General features: G+C 46.5%; 1 protein-coding gene across 2 annotated transcripts in view; it reads left to right on the top strand.

Moving 5' to 3' along the window:
* The window catches only part of elmo1 (engulfment and cell motility 1 (ced-12 homolog, C. elegans)), a gene marked incomplete at its 5' end in the record, with an annotated part of 58718 nt that overhangs the window by 16265 nt on the left and 24627 nt on the right, over positions 1-17826 (top strand). For both annotated transcript variants that reach the window (XM_080531187.1, XM_080531186.1), the window contains 2 exons: positions 1-7; positions 14007-14143. The exon at positions 1-7 is cut by the window's left edge and continues 102 nt beyond it. In XM_080531187.1, coding sequence (XP_080387313.1) covers positions 1-7; positions 14007-14143 — 144 coding nt within the window. The remainder of the gene's footprint in view (positions 8-14006; positions 14144-17826) is intronic.

Below are 17826 nucleotides of genomic sequence, written 5' to 3'. Positions count from 1 at the left end.
GAACTACGTAAGTTTCACTACTCATCACTTTCACGACCTTTTTAGTAAAGGCTCACTGTCGTTGGCATCTGAACACATGTCGTCACTCCCACTCAACACATTCTCCTCAATGCTGCTGAGCTCCAGTGGGCTGGGGGAGGGGAGGTTGTCACCATAAGGCTGTCACCTATCCAATCTAATACAATCCGCAAAGGACAAGGGCAGAGGGAAGGTAGCAACTATTCTGGCATGGAACCCAGCCCACCACTTGCCTCTGCAGTCAGACTCCCAGACGGCCAATTAGAGGGAGACTAAGGGCACACTGGAAGCCCTCCTCCTCATCATCACCTACCAGACAGTATGTTGTGTTCTTCTACGATTAGAGAGAGAGAGAGGGGGAGAGAGGGGGGGGGGGAGGGAGAGAGAGACCAGGAAGGGAGGGAGAGAGAGAGACTGGGAAGGGAGGGGAGGGGTAGGCTGGGAAAGAAGGGAAGGGAAGAGGAGTTTTATTTTTTAGTTGAGCTTCTAGAGGACCTTGTGTCCCCTGGAGCTCATGCAGGCTTTCAGCTGTGTTATATCAGCTGAAAGGTGGGGTAGAGCTGAGAGACAGAATGTCCTTGAAATGGTCTTTGTCCTGGGTCCTGGTCTGGGAAGCTGGGAAGCTGAGGTGATATATTGGCTCAGGCGTGTGTGTGTGTGTGTGTGTGTGTGTGTGTGTGTGTGTGTGTGTGTGTGTGTGTGTGTGTGTATGTGTGTGTGTGTGTGTGTATGTGTGTGCGTGTGCGTGTGCGTGTGCGTGTGCGTGTGCGTGTGCGTGTGCGTGTGCGTGTGCGTGTGCGTGTGCGTGTGCGTGTGCGCGTGCGCGTGCGCGTGCGCGTGTGTTCTTGTGCATGTACCAGATGCGTTTGTCTCATAATAGAACTCTATTATGAGTTTGTCTCATAATATAATTATTATATATTAATATAATTACCATGTGGAATACATTTTGTATACTGCAGCTGCCCATCTGGCCAAATGCCCCTTGCAAAATATATGGTTAGTTTTCCTTTTTAAGAAAAAGACGAATGACACACCTCCACAACAAATAACAGGAGGTTAGGCATGGCATATATTGCATTAAGGCAAAGACACCTCTGCGTTAGGCATGGTGAAGAACTATGATCATGTCTCTGTAGCTCTGGAGCAGTCTGACCCAAAGCTTGCATTGCCATCTCTCTGCCATCCCCAAAATATTCTCTGCTGGCCTGAAAGTTACATGGCAGCTTTGATCTTACTGTCAAGCCTGGGTCTCTCTAGACGTTGATAGCTGTGTGCTCTCCAGCTTCAAAATCCATAGTTATTTCTGGACAGTAGTCCCACTTATTAATAACCAAGGAAGGGCTGTGTGCATGCGTGCGTGTGCGTGTGTGTGTGCGCAAGTGCATCTGTGTGTGTCCAAACACTGAGGGTATTTGGGGTGGATGGGATAAGAGATGCACCAGTGGTCTGTAGCTACAGGCCTGTCTGATACATTGAAGCCTTGGTTTTGACTCTGGTATAATTGTATCCCCAGATCATTATGGTTTTATTCCATTTTGGTAAATGTTTACACACACACACACACACCATGTCCATATTGTACATGTCATTCCCATGGGTGTGAGAGTACTGTATATTTCACAGGCTGGTGTGCGTGTGCGTGTGCGTGTGCGTGTGCGTGTGTGTGTAATGGGGGTGTTAAGAGGATGGATGGTATGTGGGACAGGTAGGTGTCCCAGGTGTTGAAATGAATAACAGTAGGCAATTAGTGGATCCCCCTGTGTCTGCTGTCTAGGACTGGAGCACACTGTCTCCCTATACAGCCCCAGACCCAGACACAGGGAGGGGGGGATAGGGGGTGACAGGGGACAGTGACGCTGGCCACACTGTCTTTTACATCCACGGATGTTGATAAAGCGGACTCTACACAATAGGTCACATGAAAGATAATCTTAATGATGTGATTGATAATGATTTGCTTACCCCTGCGTGACAGACACTTGCAAGAGAGAGGCGTTGATCACTGTTTGCAATAGACGATCGAACAGCGCGAACGTTGTATCCGCCCACATGCCAATTGACTCCAAAATGTCTCCCGTCTCCAAAATACTACAGCAGAGGTAGATAAAGCCATCCAGCAGGCTGCCTGCAGCCTCTAAATGATTTACAGTGCGAGGGCAGAGAAACCACGCCACAACCCTCCCACTCAGACATCAAAACTTCATTAAGTGAGCAGCATAATTCCTCATTAAAAAGTAATGGCCTCCTTTTAAAAAGGCCTGTGCCTAGCGAAGCCGCCTGGTGTGGAAGGGAATGTTATGTTCAGAACAGCTCTTGTCGTTTTTCACGCGTCCATTTCCTTTGCCTTTGCCTCTATAGAATTTGAATAAAACTGGTGGGAGTTGGCAACTCTTCCTTCCCATGCTGATACTACAGGATTCTGGTGATAGCCGGGGGCCATTTTAACTCTTAAATTCTCTCTCCCCTATACCCTCCCCTCTGTCCCCAATCTCTTTTTCTCTTACTCTCTCTCTCTCTTTCTCCCTCTCTCTCTTCCTTCTTTAAACCTGAGATAATTGTACTACCCTTTAAAAGAGGGCACTGACACACTCCTCTCACACTCAAACGACAACAGCAACAACAACGATTTCTCACTCAGGGCAGCCGACTGAAGGACAGTGGGTATTTTCATACACGCTCGGGTCAACAGATCAGCTCGGAAAACCCTCCCCCACCCTTTTCCCCAGGGAACGTGGGCGGCTGGGTGCAGCGCGGCGGCCACTCTGCATTCCGCTTGAACTTTTCTGCTCAACACCGAGGTTCAATTACCCCCTCCGCCGCCGCAAATAGATATTGTTTTGACATTTTCCCCTGCTTTTTCTATATTTCTATGCAGATTGCGGAGTGGGAGGGCTTGTTTGGGGGCGAAGCTGGCTGTCACAGCATTCTTCTGCTACATTATTCATATCCCCGTCCAGGTGTCCTCGTGTCCCCTCCTCCCCAGAGCACGGTCAATCCTAACGGATTTATCTTCCCCCTGCATGTGTCCCCAGAACTGGCCTAATGAAATCTCAGTCTGTCAGGCGCCGTGCCATGGACTCTTGGGGCTCCTCCATTAAAACAGGCACACGTGATGCGTATTTGATTTAGTTGTGTTTTGTTTCGAACGTCCAGAGTGTGGTGAGAAATATGTCCCTCTTAGTTATTTATGGTGTCTCATCACTTTCAGTTGGAGAATGGATGGAGGGCAGGACTCTGTCTCTCTCTCTCTCTCTCTCTCTCTCTCTCTCTCACACACTCACACACACACACACACACTCCCATTCACACACACACACACACACACACACACACACACACACACACTCCCGTTCACACACACAAACACACACACACACACACACAGGTGTAGGTCACCTTCAGATAGAGAGTAGATGGAACGGTAGCTGAGATGACTGGACTGGACACACACGCACACACGCACACATGCACACACACACACACACACACACACACACACACACATACACACACACACACACACACACACACACACACACACACACACACACACAGGCGCCATCAAATACTGAGAGGAATACTTGTTCAGAGGCAGGACAGGGCAGGCTCCAGATCAGTCTTATGATGGCCTTATTCATGCCTCAGTATCAACACTAGGTCAAAGGGTCACTAGGAAACATCCAGATAAGAGAAATAAGATCTCTCTGCCCTTTTAGGAAACTGTAATGTTAGCATAATTAGTCCTCTGGGACACCAGTGATGACCAGGTCTTGTTCTGGTCGTGGTCGAGCCGTGGTACAGAGGGATAGCTCTGAACATGTTCTAACAAATACATTCTTATACCACTGTGTTGCTTTTATCCTGAATGTCACTGTATGTCTGAGTGTTTGGAAGTGAGCTGAGTGATGTCATACACTGTTCGCTGTGTTGTTGTTGTTGTTATTGTTGTTGTTGTTGTTGTTTGTTGTGGTGGTCTAGTCACTGTTGTACTCCTCCCTGAGCCTCCTGTCTTCTGGTTGTGTTTATCTGAACTCAGCAGGGGACTGAGAGCCATCCAAACTCATTTACAGGAACGAGACCCTCTGTGATGACATTCGTGAGGAGCCCGCTGTGCCCACACACACACACACACACACACACACACACACACACACACACACACACACACACACAATCACATTCATGCTCACACAGACACAGGCGTAGGCGAACACATAAACACACACACACACACACACACACACACTTGTGAGAGATGCCATGCTGTGAGATGGGTATTCTGTGATGTGTTTGGACTGGTCAGAGAAGTGCCATAGGGATGCAGCAGCTATCTCTGTAGGGATTCTGTGTGACAGAGAGCTCACACAGACATACACCTACAAGTTGAGACGGGGTTGATAGACACAGCTTGTTGCTTTTAGAAGCTTGATCTACTTTACCCAAATGTCTGATTCACCAGCTCAGCCTGGTTGTTCAATGACGCATCAGAGACCAAGGATTTTAGATTTCTGAGAGGGTTTGAGTTGGATTTGGAAAACATTAAGAAATGATTAGATTGTGTACAACCACTGTATCTCTTAGGCGTGTGGGTGAAAGCATACGAATCGAGTATTGACAAGGGTTGCTACAATTCCTCTCCTTTTTTTTTTGCCCTAGTAGGTTCACTCACACAGAGAAGCAATTACGCTGTCGGATGAGGAGAGACATGGTTCTCGATGGAGATTTAGGCCTTAGGAGAATTAAATTCCCACCTCTTCTGTTTAGAACTACGGGGAATGTATTGTACACTGTTATTTCCTTTTCTGAAAAAAGAAGAAAAAAGAAAAAAAAGGTCATATCTGAAGAGACTAGTTTTGGCCAGTAATCGCTCTTCCTTTTGGAATCGTGGTAGAAATGGCTGCTCGGAGTGTTGGATGTTCGATACTCCAGAGGTTTCCTTTCCTTTCCTTGTCTTTGTTCCTTCATCAGCGGTTTGACAGGTGAAAACTGCAGTAAGCCCATCGTGTCCAGTCACCTACTCAATGAATGGTGATGATGGGAACCGTCACTGAGTTGATTTGGTTAACAACATTCGTTTGATGAGAAACTCGCACAAAACCCCCGAAGACTTGAGTTGGCTCCCTGTGCTAACGTCTAGGCTTTAGCTCTAGGCTAACACAGTCTAACACCAGTCGGTCCAAGCCCAGGTGGTCACAGAGGAAAGAACAAAGAGCATGCCGCCTCACACTATTATGGCCATGTGCTCAAGACATCCATTCATCTCAGTCGACAGCAAGCACATGCACAAATGCATGGGTGGTTTCCCAATGCGGCTAATGCAGTAAAATCAAATGAAAGTTTGAGTGCAAGCGTGCAAGCGTAGCGCCAACATCTCATTCTGCTTGTTGCTCACTCCACACGCTTAACAAAGCACACTGACATGTGTTCTAATGTGTTCTAATGAGGGGATTGCAAAGACTTTGGAGGGAGAGTAGATGAGTAGTTTGTTTATGAGACAGAAGGATCACGGTTTGGTTTGCTTATGAGACAGAAGGATCGCGGTTTGTTTGTTGTGTTGGCGAGAGGCTCTATCAGGACGATCGATGTGTGATTTCCATCTGGGTATGATTTGAATTGTGCGTCCGCGCGGTATCAGTTTTGGAGATAACTGTCGGGCGAGGAAAAGAGATGTGTGTTTTTGCATAAGAAGAGTGGGTGGGTGTCTTCTAAGTTTTTTTGTATCAGGGGAAGCTGTCTGGTGGCAATTGAAGTGTGTTGTTTGCATAACGACTGAAGTTCTGAGTGGTTTCTTTTTGATCAGAACTGCCAAATGTTTTCCCCTGAAAGATTCTATTTCGGTTTTCGGCTGTAGCCAGGCCGTCTGATGTTGGGATGGATGTGAATTAGATAAGGCAGCTGTCCAAGATAGCTAGAATAGATATTGTGTGAGTAGATGGGACAACTGTCTAACAAATCTAGAATAGATATTGTGTGAGTAGATGGGACAACTGTCTTATATAGTTAGAATAGATATTGTGTGAGTAGATGTCTGAGCCCTCAGGTGTGGTCCAGTTTGTTGTTTTTGCTTTTTGTTTGTCTTACCTTATTTGTTCTACCTGCCGACTGTGATGGTAAATGGACTCTACTTATAAAGTGCCTTGCTCCAAAGCGCTTTACAATGGCTTCTCACTCACACATACATTCGCACACCAATGGCGGCCAGCTATCATGCCAGCCCGCTCATTGGGAGCAATTTGGGGTTCAGTGTCTTGCCCAAGGACACCTCGACACGTGGTCAGCCGGGGATTGAACCGCCGACCTTGCGATCATTGGACAGCGGCTCTACCTCCTGAGCCACAGCTGCCCCTCTCTCCTTTTGACCCACCTTGGCTGTTGTTGCAGGCGCCTCTGCACTGACTGGGACGTTCATGTTAAATCTCTGTTCAACGAGGAGATCTGGGCGGCACACCGTTGACGCATTAGCATTACGTTAAAGTTGTTGAACCGTGGCTTGGGTCTCTGACCATGCATGCTGCCATAGCATCCTGTTGAGCGGTGGACAATGACTACTACTGAAAGGTGTTGCTGACACTGTGTTCTGTCACACACACACACACACACCTAGCTTTCCCCTTGTCACAGGTGGAAGTCCAGGCATGCTGGCACGGTAATTGGAGTGAGGATGACACCTTTCAGTGTGTGTTTGTCATGCTCCAGGCCTCCAAGGTGACTCTCCCTCTTGTTTTGCTTATTTGTCCTTCCGTCTCCCTCCCTCCACACCCATTCATCTCGCTGGGCCATGACAGATGTCAGGAAGGCTCTCTGCCTGCAGGTCACACACACACACACACACATACTCACACATACGCTTAGTCACCTCTCCCTTCCCAGGACGCATCTGTGTAGCAGGCAGTTTTTAGCTTTAATTAGCAGCGGCCAGACGTCACTGTTCCAAGCCTTCACATTGGGTTGAATCTGGCGGACAGTGATCGGTGGTTCATCAGCCTGTCACTCATTGAGTTCCCAGAGACAGCGGACAGGGAACTTTGACCCCCCCCCCTCAGGCACAGCCCACCCACTCACATCATTGTGATGATGGAACTCAACATGAGTTCCAGAATTGTCCATTGATTCCCTTTACGACTTGTTGGAGCATTTGATTCATGTATTTCGTCCCTAATGTTTTTTTAATCAAGAGAATCTACAGCATTTGTCAGAATCTACAGTATCTCAGTACTATACAGGTGCAACTCAAAACATTAGAATATCGTGCAAAAGTTCATTTATTTCAGTAATTCAACTTAAAGGGTTAAACTTAGATATTATATAGACTCATTACATGCAAAGCGAGATATTCAAAGCCTTTATTTGTTATACATTTGATGATTATGGCTTACAGCTTATGAAAACCCCAAATTCAATATCTCAGAAAATTAGAATATTGTGAAAAGGTTCAATATTGTAGGCTCAAGTGTTACACTCTAATCAGCCAATTAATCCAAAGTACCTGCAAAGGGTTCCTGAGCCTTTAAATGGTCTCTCAGTCTGGTTCAGTAGAATTCACAATCATGGGGAAGGCTGCTGACCTGACAGTTGTGCAGAAAACCATCATCGACACCCTCCACAAGGAGGGAAAGCCTCAAAAGGTAATTGCGAAAGAAGTTGGATGTTCACAAAGTGCTGTATCAAAGCACATTAATAGAAAGTTAAGTGGAAGGAAAAAGTGTGGAAGAAAAAGGTGTACAAACAACAGGGATGACCGCAGCCTGGAGAGGATTGTCAGGAAAAGGCCATTCAAATGTGTGGGGGAGCTTCACAAGGAGTGGACTAAGGCTGGAGTTAGTGCATCAAGAGCCACCACACACAGACGGATCCTGGACATGGGCTACAAATGTAGCATTCCTCTTGTAAACCGCTCCTGAACAACAAACAACGTCAGAAGCGTCTGACCTGGGCTAAAGAAAAAAAGAACTGGTCTGTTGCTCAGTGGTCCAAAGTTCTCTTCTCTGATGAGAGCACATTTTGCCTCTCATTTGGAAACCAAGGTCCCAGAGTCTGGAGGAAGAATGGAGAGGCACACAACCCAAGACACTTGAAGTCCAGTGTGATGTTTCCACAGTCTGTGTTGATTTGGGGAGCCATGTCATCTGCTGGTGTTGGTCCACTGTGCTTTACACAGTGGACCACAGTCAACAGTCAACACAGCCGTCTACCAGGACATTTTAGACAGTGGCGGCTGGTGCTAAACATTTTGGGTGGGGCACAGGTTATGGGGGCATGCTCCACGGGGAAGAATATCAACTTTAAAATCTGGATTTACAGTCGATTTTAGCATGAGAATAGCTCTACCCCCCTGTACAGACCTCGCCATCCCCTCTACCCCCCTGTACAGACCTCTTCATCCCCTCTACCCACCTCTACAGACCTCTTCATCCCCTCTACCCCCCTGTACAGACCTCTTCATCCCCTCTACCCACCTCTACAGACCTCTTCATCACCTCTACCCACCTCTACATCTCCTCTACCCACCTCTACAGACCTCTCCATCCCCTCTACCCCCTGTACAGACCTCTCCATCCCCTCTACCGTCCTCTACAGACCTCTTCATCCCCTCTACCCCCCTGTACATACCTCCTCATCCCCCCTACCCCCCTGTACAGACCTCTTCATCCCCTCTACCCCCCTGTACATACCTCCTCATCCCCCCTACCCCCCTGTACAGACCTCTCCATCCCCTCTACCCCCCTGTACAGACCTCTTCATCCCCTCTACCCCCCTGTACAGACCTCTTCATCCCCTCTACCCCCCTGTACAGACCTCTTCATCCCCCCTACCCACCTCTACAGACCTCTTCATCCCCCCTACCCACCTCTACAGACCTCTTCATCCCCCCTACCCACCTCTACATACCTCCTCATCCCCCCTACCCCCCTGTACAGACCTCTCCATCCCCTCTACCCCCCCTGTACAGACCTCTCCATCCCCTCTACCCCCCTGTACAGACCTCTTCATCCCCTCTACCCCCCTGTACAGACCTCTTCATCCCCTCTACCCCCCTGTACAGACCTCTTCATCCCCCCTACCCCCCTGTACAGACCTCTTCATCCCCTCTAGTGAGTGTGTGTGTGTGTGTGTGTGTGTGTGTGTGTGTGTGTGTGTGTGTGCGTGTGTGCGTGTGTGCGTGTGTGTGTGCGTGTGCTGAATACATAAACAAACAAGCTAAAAGACGACAATAGAAAACGTACCATGCTGACGATATTACTAAATGTTTGAAGTAGCTTTTATCTTAGCTGACTCTCTTACCTTCAGGTCGAGTTTGTGTATTCTGGCTTCGCAAAACACCAACAGTAGCAGCCTAACAGCCGCGGAGATTGCGACCACAAACGAAGTTTGACTTCGGTAATAGGTCCAGTTGTAATATCCTCAAGCAGGGGAGGCTGGTTCATTAGGGGCAATTGCACAATGCCCCACCAAAGGGAGAAGAGAGAGATTTTTTTTCTATGACTTCTAGACAGTGTTGCTTCTGAATATCATAGTCCAATCAGCTAGTGTTCTGTGGCGTATATCATAGTCCAATCAGCTAGTGTTCTGTGGAGTATGTTCCAATCAGCTTCAAGTCCCGCCCCTTTCGGTGCATGTCCCAAAACCCCATAGACAAATGACCGAATGGCCTGAAGTTACCAAAATAGATTTTACATGCAAGTCTACGAGAACAGCCTAGTGCAATTTCGCGTAGTGTGAAAGTTGCCCCGAAAGGGGCGGGACTTGAAGCTGATTGGAACATACTCCACAGAACACTAGCTGATTGGACTATGATATACGCCACAGAACACTAGCTGATTGGACTATGATATTCAGAAGCAACACTGTCTAGAAGTCATAGAAAAAAAATCTCTCTCTTCTCCCTTTGGTGGGGCATTGCACAATTGCCCCTAATGAACCAGCCTCCCCTGATTTTAGAGCACTTCATGCTTCCTTCAGCAGACAAGCCTAATGGAGATGCTGACTTCATTTTCCAGCAGGACTTGGCACCTGCCCACACTGCCAAAAGTACCAAAACCTGGTTAAATGACGATGGGATTCCTGTGCTTGATTGGCCAGCAAACTCGCCTGACCTGAACCCCATAGAGAACCTTTGGGGCATTGCCAAGAGAAAGATGAGAGACATGAGGCCGAACAATGCAGAAGAGCTGAAGGCCGCTATTGAAGCATCCTAGTCTTCCATAACACCTCAGCAGTGCCACAGGCTGATAGCATCCATGCCACGCCGCATTGAGGCAGTAATTCATGCAAAAGGGGCCCAAACCAAGTACTGAGTACATATGCATGATTATACTTTTCAGAGGGCTGACATTTCTGTATTTAAAATCCTTTTCTTATTGATTTCATGTAATATTCTAATTTTCTGAGATATTGAATTTGGGGTTTTCATAAGCTGTAAGCCATAATCATCAAATGTATAACAAATAAAGGCTTTAAATATCTCGCTTTGCATGTAATGAGTCTATATAATATCTAAGTTTAACCCTTTAAGTTGAATTACTGAAATAAACTTTTGCACAATATTCAAATTTTTTGAGTTGCACCTGTATATATTGATATTGTTTAGTCAAATCACAGTTTCAGAGAGAGGGATTGGGTTGGAGATCTGTTTAGCGTGACTGTTGTATGTCATTTCAAAGGCTCCTAACAAGCAGAGCAACATTGGAGGTCTTTTTATTTTTATTTTTATTTTTATGATCGACAATGGTTGTGCACACTTCCATGAGAGCCTCCCTCTCCACTCCCACTATACTCCCACGATATTTGTGTTTTTATATATCTGACAATGTGAGACTAGTCTAGAGAGAGAGGCTGGCCTCAGATGGCTTGAAGGAGCGTGGGGGCCAGATGGTCTATGCCCCCCACACACACACACACACACACACACATACTCCCATGACTCACTCAGACTGCCTGGAACTCCTCTGGGAGTTGTTGTGTACTACCGTCCACTCACTGACCAGTGATGTCATGCTGTGATATATATAACCACTCTATGATGCAATGGCTCGCCCCAAGATCATGGAAGGGTTTGAGGGATCAAATTAGTATGATATGGAGGAGTTGCATTTGTGCATGTGTGTGTGTACAGTATGTGTTGTGTTAGTGCAGGATTGGAAGAAACCACACACACACACACACACACACACACACACACACGGTCACAGTGTGACTGACCGGTTTCAAAGAGCATTATGAGATTTATGGTAGTTTCAATTTTAAAGAGCCTTCGTATAGTCTCACATTGCTATATGACTCAAACCTCCCTGAGGGAATTATAGTTTTACACGCACACACGCACGCACACACACACACACACACACACACACACACACACACGCACACGCACACACACACACACACACACGTGCACTCACACACACACACACACACACACACACACACACACTCACACACACGCACGCACACACACACACACACACGTGCACACACACACACACACACACACACACTCACACACACACACACACACACACACACAGGGTCAGGAGGGGTCAGATGAGGCTGTGGCTTTACCAGATTAAGGTCATGTTCAGCCCTATTGACTTTGGGCCAGTGAAAGAGGGGCGTGTCTATATCTGTTTATCTGGTAGAAAGACAGGTAGTGTCAGGGTACATTCACAATGTGGCATCAGAACTCATAAACACTTAACAATCTCATGGCCATTATCAGTTGTCACTTCAGCAGTATAGCCAGACATTCAATATCTCCGAATTTGGACATTGCTTTGTCTCTGCTAGTCAAGCATGGCCCAGATTTCAGCCTCTTCAATTATTTGTTTGTTGTGGGAGAATTGTGTTTGTCTGATTAAATATTCAGAGTTTTCAATTTGTACGAGTTTGAAAAGTTACCCTACACAGTGTAGTCTTCAGGAGTATGAATTATACAGTGCAAAAAGAAAGGTCAGGTTATGGCGTTCCGACATTATGTTAGAGAACGTTAGCTCAGAATGCCCACAGCTGTCAGACCTGAATGGAGGGTTTTAATGCCAAGGATGAATCAGACTGTCCAGCTCCAAGACTTGAGAATCTGCTGCCGCCCAGCAAAACCTGTCCCTGTCTGAAAGTGAAACCGCCAAAGCCAGGCTGACGTTTAATTCCCCTTCAACCTGGATACATCTGGCCCAGCCCACCGCCATCAATAAACACCCCCAGAGAACCACAATCATCCTTAACCCTCCGCCCACTCTGCCAAATGAGGGGAAAAAAGCCAGATTGAGTCGGATTTCTTCCCTCCCTCCTTCCCAGGCTCTGTCCCTCAGGGCGGTGGACCTGTCCAGTAAGCAGACAGACGGTGCATGTTCTGCCTCCCCTGTTAGCTCTCTGACGGACGGACGGACGGACCGACTGACTGACTGACGGCACCGGCAGCGCTCAATCTTCCGTCCCCCGGGGGGCGACCACATCCACATCGCTTCAAATCAAGGCCCTGGCCCCGGCGCCCCTGCAGGCATCATTCATTATGCGGTGAAGTTTCCATTTTCTGCCTCTGAGCTGATGCAATTGCGTGGCCCCAGTGGAGGAGCGTGGGCACCCCTGCCGCGATGCCTGGAGACTGTAAAAGGGGCACTCTGCTTAGAGACGTTCAACTGGGAGGGAGGCTCCAAGTGGCTCTCAAAGACAGGAGGGAAGAGTCTGTAGTTCAAATGAACGCAGAGAGGTGTTATCATCCCTCTCTGGGGTGTTTGTTACAGGAGGAACCTTTCAAGACGCTTTGCCTGAAGGGTGATTCTGAAGCTTCATTAGCTGCAAAGAGCTAACAAAGAGGTACACCGCTACCGCTAGCTTCAGACAGTGAAAACATCCTTGCTGAATCAAATGATACAGCATCAGAGGGTAATGGAATAGCTTAAAGGGAGTTTGGCTAGGTTTTTTTGGGTTCTTGTTACTAATGGTTTTATATTGCAATATCACAGGAGACATGTGGATGCAATCAGACTAGATTTCGTTCTCAGTAGGGAGGTTATGATGAATCCTATAACCCAATGAACACTTATTTCCTGCCACTTCTGTAATAATGTCTAATCGTCATGGCCTCTCAGAAAAGACCTAGATTAGTTCTTTGGCCACACCATTGAAAAAGTACTTCACGGAGAATGAGGGAGTTTTTTAATCAGGCTCATGGAGTATTCAGGGCTTCACCCTGTCTCATTCTGTAGAAGGAGGAACTCGATGATAAGTGCATGAGAAACCGCTTACAACCCCGTAGTGTGTGCTGAAGTTTTTGCTCGTTGAGAACTTTCCATTCAATGTGTTTGTTTGAAGTCGTTGTGTGGGATGTTGGTTTCTGTAATAAGGCGTTAGTCAGGGGTCTGAAGGCAGGTCAGAGGCCACAGTCCCAGAGGAAGCCACGCTCATTTGTTTCTGAATGGAAGGCGGCCTTCGGCAATAAACACTGATCAGAGGAATAACGTGAAATGTAAATGAGTTAACTCAGTCCTATGTATAAACCATGATCTACACATTCTGTGTGGGTAGGAGTCTAGTGAACAGAGGATCAGTTCCTCAGGGCTTGGAAGTGCCCGGTTTAGGAGGGAGATGAGCACTGACGCACAGTGGTCACACACACACACACACACACACACACACACACACACTCTCTCTCTCTCTCTCTCTCTCTCTCTCTCTCTCTCTCTCTCTCTCTCTCTCTCTCTCTCCATGCTTTCCTTAACATGCCCCAACTACGGAGACTACAGTATGTGGGCATTGAAGTATGGCCAAAAAGTGTGCGTGTGCGCTTGTGTTCACACGCGTCTCTATGAGGTTTGAGTTTAGTTTCAACAGCCCCTCTCATTCTCATTAGTTTCAACAGCCTCTCTCTCTCTCAACAACCTCTCTGGTGCAGCTTCTCTCATGTTGATGGATGTCTCCTAACTGATTGATTTGCTGTCCAGTGTACCATCCAACACCAGGTTCACCCTCCTCTTCTCCTCTGTCCACAGCCAGTGAGAACTGCCATGACTTCCACCCCATGTTCTTCACCCACGACCGCTCCTTCGAGGAGTTCTTCTGCACCTGCATCCAGCTGCTCAACAAGACCTGGAAGGAGATGAGGGCCACCAGTGAAGACTTCAACAAGGTCTGTGTGTGACCGTGCGGAAAGGAGTTGGTGGTCAGAGCACCTCTTGGCTTCTGATGTTAGTTAGGGCTGTCTTTTCTTTCTTTCTTGTATTAGGTTTGTAGTATCATGAATAAGACAAGTTTAGTTTATTCGTCAATTGCAACAACAACAACAACAACAACAACAAAAGCACACAAATACAAAGAAAATAGATCTAGACAAATAAAAATAAAAGTCAAAAGTCAAAAATCAATCAAATTCTTTAAATCTCTTTTCCCTGTTTTTCTTTATGCGAGCAAGTGACTCCTGTTGTGACTGGTGTGTGGAGGTGATGAGTTCTCTGAGAAGTGGGCAGCAGAGCAACATGGCTGTAATTACAATTATGATAATGACCTCGCAAGCTGGGGCCGCATACCTGATGAAAGTTAATAATGACGCCACCGCCTATATACCGTCTCCACATGCACACGGACTTGATTAAGATGCATGGACATGGAAATAGATTTCTCAATGTCTGCTTAGATGAGTTTCCTCGAGGCGTGCCTCTTTCAGGAGAGATTGGGTGGAGGAGGGGAGCCAGCACACACCCCTAGGCTTTTCAATTTAATTCTCCGTCTCTGTTGTCTGACATGAAAAACACATCAGACTCCTCCGTCGTCTGGATGCTTATTTATAACCCAGTTTCATTTGCAGACCGGCACGCTGGGTGATAATAATAACACATTTTCAACCCGCTGATCTTGATTCAGTCACCGCCTGGGTGCTTTGTTGCTAGACTATCTGATGTAGCCATGGACATGCAGTATACAGTAAGACAGATACGCTGGCTTCAATCAAACCTGTATTCAGTGCAGTATTCACGCAGTACCATATACTCAAAGTATACTAGACTCAGCTCACAAGTACTCTAGATGCTCCTTTTTTTAGATGCAGCGTCCAGAATATTTAGTAATTTGTGTGAACCAGCCCTTCCCTTTAAGTGTATTGGCCAACTTCAGTAAACATCTCATAAAATCCTTGTAGGCCTATGAAACAGACGTTGAGTTGTTGCAAAGAGTAGCTCCGAGCCTCGAACTTGTGTGTCATCGTTTGCGTGACCGTCTCCTCAAATACCCGATGTTAACCAGCTACACTATCGAAAAGCTAGCAGTTTCACAGCACGGGGTGGGGGTATTTGAACTTGAGGAGTGAGTTTACCATCTCAAGTCGGTGACACTTAATTCATCACCCACTGCGTATTCAATTCTGCGGGGGCAATATTCTTAATATATACCTCATATATTCATTAGGAAATATGCTTTATGGCGTGAAGGCGACATTGTAATTGGAAATAAAAGCTAATTCAGCATTCATCCTCGCTACCTTTGCCAGGACTGTACTTGATGTCTTTATTTATGTGGGTAGTGTACATAGAGATGCTTATGCTGGGGTTGCATCTGCTCTTAGGGAGCTTTAAAGGTGGAGTGTATGGTGTGTATGTGGTTACTTAGCATTGCCTTGCTGTAGCAGTGAAAACATTGTTCTTTTGAGGTTTTGTCAGCCTGGACACCAGTCTGTTTCAGCACTAGTCTACAAAAAAAGACTAGCTATGGATTCAGCTTTTGATTGGAATAAAATCAATAGGCCTGTGTTTGCAATGTTTGTGCCATCTTGTGTGAAATCTCTTTTTAAATAAATTAAAAGATGTTCTTATATATATATATATATATATATATATATATATATATATATATATATATATATATATATATATATATAACTGGTGAGGTCAGATATTGTGTGAATCATCTATTATCTAATAGAACTTCACAAAGCCATACAAGTGTTAATTCAAAACCAGTGCTGGTGTTGTGGGCCCCACCATGCCGTAGGCTCAGGCGCCTGTCTGTTGGCCCCTGAAGCTGGCTCTATGACCTGGTGACCTGAACAGCTCCACATATGAACTAGCTAGCATCTCTACCCTCCTGGCAATGGGTGACCTGTATATCCAAGATCTGAAGCATGAAAGGTACAGTCTGCCTTCTCCTGCTAGGAAGTATTGACCTGGCTGGGGTGTATTTCATTTTTGTTTTGGCTTTTTGTCTTATCGTTTGTCTGAGCATTGAGCAACTGTTGTGTGTGTTTCGTTTTGCAGCCACATGGGACAAAGAAGTCAATCAGAAACAGCATAACCGTAACACGGCCTTTCTCAATGTAAAAGTGTGTCTTATCTACAGTGTACGGAGGATGAGCAGAGATGCAGTCAGTGTAAATGTTTTATAGGTTGGTGGCTAGTCGTCTCTAGCACGCTTAGCAGATCCATGTTTAACATCAGGTTCGTCTGTGGGTGTTGAATCAGACACACACACACACACTCTCTCTCTCTCTCTCTCACACACACACACACACACTCACACATACACACACACACACACACACACACACAACAACAACAACACACCTCTGGGCCAGGGATGTTAATATGTTAATATCTAATTCCGTTGCTCATTGTCTCTCTAGTAAATCCTCACCCTTTCGCGCTCCTGTTGTTTGTGTGGGCGGAGACTCAAGACTGCTCAGTGATTCAATTAGAGCCCAGCGCCGGCTTGGTTACTGAAGGGACAGGCTGGCTCAGTCATGTGACTTCATCATGGCACATGGGCCCACAGTCACTCATAGAACAGATCAGCATGTGTCACTCCCTGGTGCTCAGAACGTCTCTCTCATGGTCTCCGTGGTGCTGCATGATGTGTCAACGTTGTGTAACAGTCAGGCATACAGTCATACAGGCATACAGGCAGAACACATGTCTCTCACGGCTGCTGGATGCACATGCAGCACCCTCACCCTCGGGCATTGTCGAATCATTCAGCATTTTTGTCACTGGTACTGATCTCCGAGAACATCAACTGCAGATCAACGGTGTTGTGTTGTGTTACCCCTTTCAGATTTGACCTGTCCTTTCATTCAGTGTAGCAAGTACAGACTGAATATGTGAATATCCATAATTCAAAGTCATCCTTTACTGTACAGCAAATATAAAGTACCAATGATCCAGTGTCATTTGACTGAAATATTGACACAGGATACTTCCACAGTGTTGGGAAGCAACTCCGAAAATCAATTTGACTAGATGACCATTTACTTTACCAAGGAAGAGGTTATGGTACACTTAAGGTACCCTTAAGAGGAATAGTTTGTCAAACAAAAATCACTACATCAAAACTGCTTCGTCCAACATACGACAGTTGACAGGCAAAATGACCTTGCCCCACTTGATTACTTTTTCACCAGACCCTGTCACAAATACAAGGGATATTTGAAGTTAAATCTGGAATAATAGTTAGTCTTTTTTTGGTTTGGGGGTAGGGAGGCAGGGTGAAGTGAGTAGCAAGGTACCTCTCTACCCTGCTCTATGTACCTCTCTACCCTGCTCTATGTACCTCTCTACCCTGCTGTATGTACCTCTCTACCCTGCTGTATGTACCTCTCTACCCTGCTCTATGTACCTCTCTACCCTGCTCTATGTACCTCTCTACCCTGCTATATGTACCTCTCTACCCTGCTGTATGTACCTCTCTACCCTGCTATATGTACCTCTCTACCCTGCTGTATGTACCTCACTACCCTGCTGTATGTACCTCTCTACCCTGCTATATGTACCTCTCTACCCTGCTATATGTACCTCTCTACCCTGCTGTATGTACCTCACTACCCTGCTG

Source organism: Nansenia antarctica (assembly GCF_963989245.1).
Source record: "Nansenia antarctica genome assembly, chromosome: 5".
NCBI classification, from domain to species: Eukaryota; Metazoa; Chordata; class Actinopteri; order Argentiniformes; family Microstomatidae; genus Nansenia; species Nansenia antarctica.
Note: the sequence above shows the minus strand (reverse complement) of the source record. Positions and strands in the feature narration are given on the sequence as shown.